Source organism: Centruroides sculpturatus, unplaced genomic scaffold (genome assembly GCF_000671375.1).
Source record: "Centruroides sculpturatus isolate CEXI.00-Female unplaced genomic scaffold, Cexi_2.0 scaffold981, whole genome shotgun sequence".
In the NCBI taxonomy this organism is placed as follows: Eukaryota; Metazoa; Arthropoda; class Arachnida; order Scorpiones; family Buthidae; genus Centruroides; species Centruroides sculpturatus.
The window spans coordinates 254,417-263,923 of record NW_019385906.1 but is presented as its reverse complement, the minus strand read 5'-3'; the positions used below and the strand labels follow the sequence as shown (position 1 = coordinate 263,923).

At 32.5% G+C, this 9,507-nt stretch overlaps 1 protein-coding gene across 1 annotated transcript in view; it reads right to left on the bottom strand.

Moving 5' to 3' along the window:
• LOC111612507 (fibrillin-1-like) overlaps positions 1-9,507 on the bottom strand; it is a 150,121-nt gene that overhangs the window by 43,152 nt on the left and 97,462 nt on the right. The window contains exon 12 of the mRNA XM_023353737.1: positions 6,319-6,429. Coding sequence (XP_023209505.1) covers positions 6,319-6,429 — 111 coding nt within the window. The remainder of the gene's footprint in view (positions 1-6,318; positions 6,430-9,507) is intronic.

Here is a 9,507-nt window from a genome sequence, read left to right as displayed (position 1 = left end):
AAACATAATTAAGATCTAATCATTCTTCACATTTAAATTTTATATGTAAAGAATGAAACTATTATTTTCTTTTTAATGATAAATTTTTTTTGTGAAGATAAAATTTAGAGAAATTACAATACATAAAGAAATTAAAATGCATGCATTACACTATTTTATTAACAATTTCACCACGCATAATCTAAATTAATAAAGCAATTATCTGAGCGGGAAGTGGAAAATTCCAAATAGAATGAATAATATTGTTAGTATGTGTCAATAACGATGAAGATCAACATTAAATATAGGCTACATTTGAAAATTATTTATGTAATAATTATAGATTTATTTCAAAAAAACTATTTTTATAATTCATATTAAATAAATAAATTGTTAATTAAAAGTAATTAATCGACAATATGTCCTTACACGTGCTCTTTGTCCAAGCACGATTATAATTATTGCACTATAATTATATTATTGCATGTTTTCATCTTCCAAAATGTTAACAGAATTTAGTTCTGGATGTTACAATAAGTTTTTGATGCGTACAGAAATAAAAAGAAAGGGAGATGAGAAACAATTAACCAATAAATTATGACATCATGCGAAATGCGACGGACAGGCTGATGACCATTCCAAAAGATGCGTTCCAGCAGTGTTTCCAGCAATGGCAGGAACACTGGGAGAAGTGTATACATTACCAAGAAGACTACTTTGAAAGGGATTAGGGTTTTGTACCTCAAAGTCAATAAATTTATTTTTGCCGACCAAAGGTCCGATACTTTTTGAACAGACCTTGTACAACCAACAAGCATCAAACAAGACAAATCCAATATGTGGCGCTGACATTCGGCTTAAAAAGCAAGACTTAGTATCAAAATCAGTCACGTTCAGGTTGAGTTTTGTTTCAAGTCAGGCAGTTCCTCCTGACCCATCAGATTTGTTCACATGCTCTTCATGCAACATTTATGAGTTCATTGCAGTAACTGATGCATTTTCCAGTTGTTTTATGATAATTAATATTTATTTTTGTTTAGGAAGAATCGAAGAAAAATGAAAAACTAACGAGAGAAACGCTAAGAAACCAAAATGAGTGGAAAACAGTCAAGGAAAAGTGAATGAGATAATGTATACAGATATCTTTCACGTTAGACTATCAGATTCTTGTGTAATTTAGGTTGATGTTTATATTTATCAACTCTATAAAAGTTCCGAACCATCATACTAAGTTTGAAGTGCCAGCAAATCTTTATTATTACGGAAATCATTATGTTTGTTTTCTTATGATTTTCACAATATTATCTATTTTTGAAAGAAATTTTCCGCACAGACTAGAAGAAAGGCACAGTTATGGACATAATACGAAAAAATTGACACGCAGTAAAACTTACAATGTTTACGAGTTCCATAAAGCATTTCATTATTATGTGATAAAATACACTAAAGTAATTTCGTTTTAAAAACGTAAACGTGGTTACATGAATTCACACGCAGCCCGCAACTTACGAAAAGTAACCAAAACAAATACGATCAAGTATTTTGTTTGCTTTAAGAATACTGGAGGATTGTTCCTGTATGGAGATCACCATTTTATAACATTTTATGTTTAACAAAACATCGGATCAATGGCGATGCAAGTAGACATATTTACACCGACATAGGAGTATATGAAAGAAGAGTAGAGATCGAAATTCCATACGGTTTTCTAAGAAAAAGGTTAAGTGTGTTTATTTATTATAAAATTAATACAAATTGAGTCACGTTATGGCAAAGAAAGAAAGCCAACCGCAAATATTCAGAATCTGACTTAAACATAACAAAACTCTGGAAAATGTGCAACAGAAAGTCACAATACAGCACACAATAAACCCGTCCAATTTTAGAGAAATTTCTAACACAAAGATTAACATAGAATTCTTCACACCCAGAACAGATAGCCTGCTCGACTTTCCTTCAGTTGTCTAAAAACATTAAAGTCGAAAAAAATACACAAAAATAGAAAGATTAAAACCTGAATTTAAAAAACATCAACCGAGAGCAAAGGGACTTTTTTCACTCCTGGAAAAAAAATAATGATGTTTTATCATATATATATATTTAATTGGCAATCAAATACATCCAAATATTCCTCTTCCAAAACTTCTGGGCCAGATAATGTGTTATTCACATCATTTGCATGCTTACAACTTTACATTTATTGTAGGGTCTTCAGAATCAAAGCTGAATGCTGATAATATTGTTGATAACGCATTCAGTTGTCTGGACTGAAGAAACATATTTCAAAAGTTTTAATGAAATATCTAGTTGCATTTTTCATTGCCTCTCTACAACAATTAACGTTGAAGTCAATCGTATTCTGTGTTTGTTAGCAGATTGTGGGGACAAAAACAAGAACACTACCTTATTAGGAATGTGATCTAAATGGCTGCCCTGTAATGGTCTTTTATCAGTAAAATTAGTTGAAATAATCTTTCTTGTAACAGAGCATTCCTTCCTCCCTGAGCATGACGTAGAAAAAAGAAAAACCTTAGTTAATGTTTAAGAGTATTATAACATTAAAATTGCAATAGTCGACATTGAAATTTTCGATCTGGAAGTTTGTGACTCAATTAGTTTTTAGGTTCCTGGGCACTAGCATTCAGAATTTCACCAAACAAAAAAGCATGTTTTTCAACGCTCAAAACAATCAGTTTCTATTAGTAGTGAGTTAGCTTATAATTCCGATATTGCAAAAAAGTGCCTTAATATAGGGAAAAGTTAATAGCATTACCCCAAATGTCATAAAATTCTGAGTACAATTAAAACAGTTAGAATTACAATATTTAGTAGTGAAGCGTTATGGAGTGTTTTGAAATGAGTTTACCTTAAGGAGTTAACATGTAACATAAAGAACATATTTTTAAGAAGTTAACTTTTTAAAAAATATTATGGATAAAATTAATCAACTTTAATTTTAAACAAATCAAATCATGTGACTTACGACCAGACTGGAAGTTGGTATATATTTAATCGGGGTGCCGGTCCCTAAACTTTTTGTATCTAGTCTCGATTTTAATGCTGTTAGTCCTGTACATCATACTTCTCCTCATAACAATGAAGTCATGCCGGTCATTCATCAAACTCTGCTGTGGAGTAAACTTTGAACTGAAATCACATGACTTCCGGCCTTAACCGGAATTTCATATACAGTTAATCGAAGCCTCCGGCCTATCAGCTTTTCATATGCAGTCTTGATTTTAATCATAATTTCGTCTTGCTGCTGTCTGACTGTCCGTCGTTAATCACGGAAATGGTGTTCTCGAAATTAACGACGGACAGACAAAACAGATCTGTCAGATTGTTTGCTGACAAGCAAACTGCAGAAAACAATAATACAAATAAAAATCTTATAGATACCGCTTCGAAACGTAAAACATATTCGAAACGCAAAGCAAACCAAAAAATAACTCCTACGAAAAAAATTTTACTGTCGTTCAAACTGTTATAAACTTTTACATGTCAGATATTTCTGTTAGGATATCAATTGGTTTTTTGGTTAGTAACTAATATTACACTGATATCTGAGATGATAACATACTGTACAGTTCGATCGGACTTTACAGTATGTTAAACGGAGGAGAGCCGCCGACTGAATGCTTTCAATACGTCGTTAGTAAAATCGCTAAAAAAGTTTTAATTTGCATAAGATTCAGCTTTTGTTATTCTATATGACATTTTGAATGAAAATCATTAGTTTCTATGGAATGTTATTCTTACAACCGTAAAATTAAGCGAAAAAGTGAAATATTTCCAGGGTAATCCCGTGAATTTTGATCTATCCACCTGGAAGTTTCGCTAACACTTCGTTGACAACTACAAAGAGTTAAGTTCACAATTGGAGCTTTTTTACCAGTAGTTTTTCCCCTCTACGAGCGTTTGCAGAAGAAAAAGAAGAGAATACAACTTTATTTACGATGTTTGCGCTATTCGATTGCTTATATTTCGGCAATCTCTTTATGAAATTTTGTACACTACCTAATAAAACAAGTATTTTTCGAACAAGAAATTCAGACCAAATATCAAACTAGGTTTTTAAATACTTGAACTAGCAATGCACCTTCTGTTACTGAGAAATATTTTTTTAAACAAAACACAAACGTTTTCAGCCTAATACAGTACAATAGGCCACCTTCAGTTGTGACTGAACTCGAAAAATCCTTTTCAAAAACAACATTTTAACGACGGAACGTCCGAACATTTTACATTTAAATTTAAAACGAAAATATGAACTACCTTCTGCGTAGTAATTCTTCGTAAAATAAAAATAAAATACACGAAAAATGCATGCAAATATATGGGCAGGTACGGACTAGGAATTTTTATATTTTAATTTTTCTTTTACGTAGAATTACCATGCAGAAGGTAGTTCATCCGCATCCCTGGCATTAATACAACCATCCTGTAATTTACTGTTACAGATTTCAATTTTTTATTCGTTTATTGCTAACGATGGGGAACGCATGGCCCCGAAAATAGTCGCTTCATTCCATTTAACTACTCGTACAGTTTTCTATTTGTGGCATAATGGACAAAACTGTGTCGCAGTGCCCTTTGTTGGTGTCAGACTTGTGCTCTTTTTGTCTAATAGCTAAATCCCTTCTTGTGACTCCAATATAATCCTTCTTAATTCCTAATTGCTTATTTTCAAATGGAATTTTATATACGCCGGCTTTTTTTCTTTTTTTAAGCATGTCTTTATCATTTCTCAGGATACTATATAAATTAAGATCTCTTTTGAAAACTATTTTGGAGTGTTTATTTGTCCGCCACTTCTTTCATGATGTTCTTGATGTTTTTATTATATTTCAAATTGGCGATTTTACATTCATTTGTTGGGATCATTTTTGCCTCCTTCGTATCTTCTAATTAGTCCTTCTATTGTACTCTTTGTGTATTCCAAGTTTGAAGCTATTTCTTTGATTCTATTAATTTCCTTGATCCTGTCTAGTACATTAGAGCATTATAAATACGCTCTTCTAATGAATATACGAAAAGTTTGTATCTGTACGGGTTCAAGTTAGCTGGAATGTATAATGGATTATGTGTTGGTTTTATGTAGACACCTGTTGTTATGCAATTTCCCTTCAACAGGATGTCTATATCTAAAATATGTATCCGTTCATAACTTTTTTGTTCTAGTTTAATCCATCATTATTCTATTGTTGATTACCTGTACGAACTGAAATACAGAGGGTGATCGGTTAACTAACAAATCGGATAACGAACCCTTTCGCGAAAGATTTTTATGTTCGGACAACGAACACATGATCGGATAACGAACACCCCACAGAACAAACACAAGAAGAAGCGACGTAAAATAATGAATACCGATTGCTCTTCCCTTGTCTTCAGGCAACAATTCGAAACTTTTTGGAACGCGGGAGACGTCGACATCGACGCTCAATCCGGTATATACTGATCGGATAGTATTCCTCCAAACTTTGAAACTTTTCCTTGTAATTCCAGCCTTTTATTTTTCTGACAGTAACAATTCTTTTATAGTATTCGCGAGACTGGCGAGCACTCGTTGAGTTTTGCGTCGGTTTTTATTTTCGAAAGGTGAGAGTATAATATCACACGTAGAGAGTGGGCAGATGTCTGATGTCTGTTGTTGCTGGCCAGTATGGCTTGAACAGGTCTGCATTAGGCCGCAGTTCAATCTTATCTATGAAAGATGCTGTATTATCAAGAAGACTCAAGCAGCTTAAGGAGTAACAAAAATCACATCTGAGAAATAAAGAACATTGATAAGCTCATAATGGAATCTGAAAGTGATCTGACCACAGAAGAACGCCGAGAACTCTTGAATAGAGAACACCAAGAAACTCGGCGAGATAAGTTTTCTTCTGAAAAAGAAAATTAATGTCGATATCTGCTATTAAACATTTTTTGAAGAAGTGGGATGATGTCAGAACGACGGTCTTAGAATGGCATCTAAACCAGGTTGAAGTTAATAGGATTAGGGATATCTACAATTACAATGCTATTAATTACTTCTGAAAAATCGTGAAGAAGAGAGAAAAGCAATCGACATTGGCCAGATTCTTTAACCCCCACAAACGGAAAANTGATTAATCATATTATTAAAATACAGTCGACTCCCCTATAACACTGTTGATTATTCAGTTTTATATGAATTCCATGTTGTACGAGTCACTTAGATTTTACAAAATACGTGTGCCGGCCTGTGAACGGCTCAAGTAATCTAAGTGACTCGTACAACATGGAATTCATAAAAAACTGAATAATAAACAGTGTTATAGGGGATTCGACTGTATTCATAATCTATATACTTACGAACACATTTATCTTTATTATTGTTTTCATGAACGTAACCTAAGTTGCATTTACATTCACCATTTTTCAATATTCCATTCTCACAAGTAGTATTATCTTTTTCTTCTAGATCTGTAATTGAATATAGAGCATTAGAACTTTATGCTTACTTTTAGAATAATATTATGTTTATTTACAAAAGAACAAAAATACGGACACCACATAGCCTCTTTTTTATTACATATCATACATGTAAAGAAAATATTCAAGTATATACGTAAATATATAATACTATTACATATTGGCATCTTAGTTAACTTATAATTTCGGTTTATAGAATTATCGCTTAATCGGGCAAGCATTTGTTTAGGATAAATCTTGATGACAAAAATAAATCAAGATAATCAAAATTTGTTTCGGTTACTTAGGACTTGCTGTTTAATGGTAACTGTGGCTGATAGATAATGCACTCCTGTGATGTGTGGCGAGGAGGCTATTTTTAGACCACTCAGTAACAAACATATGTATGAATATATATTTGTCACTGAGTGGATTGGTAGTGTGGTAATTCTACTCGTAATGACTGCTAAGCAGCAAGATTGTCATTGCTACAAGTATGTAATGTTTGGATCGACTCATTTAGTAGCAGAGAGCTATATTCAGTGTAGCGAATTTTTTCAAAATTAATTTTAATTGAAATTTTACAGAATCAACGCTATATATTCCACAATAAAATCAAAGGCTACTACAAATATAGCTATCTATCTAAGTTAACAGTAGAATAGACCTACAATAGCATATCCGATACAACAGCATGATAAACTACAGTAGCTACAAATAGATATCATATTATGGACAATAGTGAACTTTCCAAACATAGGAGTGTTGAGATAAATCAATAGTTCTCTATCGTAACTAAATGAAATATATCTGTTAGTAATCAAAAGCTGAAAATAAAGTCGGTGACATGCTAAAAAGCTGATTCGTTTGCTTCGAAATATAAAGAGTTAATTGTGTAGTTTCGACCAGAGTCTGAAACTTCGACCAAAATCTGTTTTAAAGGAATAAGTTGTTTTAAATAAAATGCCATTAGTAGATAAAATATGGTGAGCGATCGAAAAATTGAACATTTTCTTCAATGTTCGCGAAAATGGGATGATAAAATGTATAATAAAACCAAATGTCACGCGAATGCACTAGTAATATTTACAACCGGGAAAAAATGCTTGACTCTGAATTCCGGGCGGACTCGTAACAAATTTAATAAACATCTTTTGCCAGTGTTTGCTCTTTGAATCTGTCTGGAGTCATGACCAACCGGAAAAGTATAAGATGGAGATCACGACCAATTAGAACGTCCGATCGGGGATGCGAAACCCATAACAGACCCGAATTCAAGTACCAATAGTAAGTATTATCTGTTTCTTTTGGAACTACGTTTTAGTTATTTTTATTTTTACGATATTTTTTTTCCACAATTTTCTCTCAAACCACCAATGGGATGTCACGTTTAATTAAACCTTCCATTTGTTTTTTCAAGATTCACCATAGCTTTTTAACGTACCTTTGCTTCTGGTTAACGCGTATTTTTCAGATATTATTCCATTTTAAATTTGTAAAGAAGTGTTCGATGTTTTTACGAATTCGAATACAATTTACTTGACGAAGGCTCATGAATGGAGCCAAAAACGTTTAGTAAAGAGATTTCAATACTCCAGTAGAAAGCTGGTTTTTTATATTTAGTTTAATCTCTACATATATCTAGCCTCTTCTATCTGTAATGATGCAAAAACAAACTGTTACAGATTGTTTTATAGTTGCATGCTTAATGGATCCCTGAGCTACAAACACGCAATACTGCTGTATTTAATTAAAACGCAATCCATCACGTAAACACGTTATGACAATCAAATATGTCAGAAAGTGTTAAACAAAAGCTTTCAGTTTTTCGGTTGTTGAAAACTAAGGAGCATCTGTTTGTCTGATTTTCGTGCTAGGAGACAGAATGAATAGTTTAATAATTTTGTATTATCCTAATAACTATAAGTTGATCATTTCCCAAATTTAAAAAGGAAACGATTATAAATAAACTAAGACCTGTTTCTGAACAAAAGACAAGAAGAAAGAAAATTCTTCTTGATAACTGAGTAACAAATTTTCATTTAAATTGTTTAAAAACATCCATCTGAAATCGTTCTCTCTTAACACATCTTTAGGCTGATGGCCATGGACAATATAAAAAATGTAAACATATTGTATCTTAGATTATTCAGAAACATATCCTTGAAGGAACTAAAGCTGAAACTTACATTATATTGAAGTTTAAATTATATAAAATTTTTTCTATCTAGATTTTTTTCTTCTAGAAATATTTAAGTACCGATATTTTATATATTCCTCAGTACACAGTGGTTCACTGTGTACTGAGGAATAAAAATCTGTCTTTCATTTTACATTTGGTAACACTTTATTTAAACTTCACATAAGAGTAGTAGCTGTTTAATAGGACTAAAATAATTCAGGCTTTTATGGTCCAATCAGCCAAAAGTTTGTTTTATATCCTAATTTATAACTGAATGTCATAGTAAAACTTAAATATAATTTATGGTCGTATTTGCTGTTTTAGTGTAAAATTTTATTTTATATTTTTTCATCTTTCATTTTTCTTTTTTTCAATTAGTTTTAATTTTTAAATGTTTCTAAATATAATTTTATTACAATTATTTCGTGTTATACAAAGATTAAATGAATGGCCTAGTAAAAAAATTAGCCATGTTTAAAAAATTCAATCATTCGGGTATTAATATCATGTTGAACGCTACATAATTATATACAAGGTCTGTTAAAAAAGTATCGGACCTTTTTTTTCCGCGTAAACCAATGATGCGCGAGAGGCCTCCTTAGGTGGAGTTGTGGAGGAGACAGTTATGCACAGCCCTGAATTTTTTCCCGCCTGCAGGATGCGTCAGTCGTTGGCAATCGGCCTATGAGTGAGGTCATGTAGTGCGCTCTCGTCGGATTCCACTAAGCTGGAAAATGACTGAACAACGTGAGCAGCGATATTACATCAAATTTTGCCAAAAACCTTGGTGATACCCGAGCGTAAACCATTCGCAAGATTCAGCAGGCTTTCGGGATGATCCTCGAGGCCAAAAAAGCGCGGCAGATCCGCAGCAATATCAAAGGTCATGTTGACAGTTTTTTCGACTC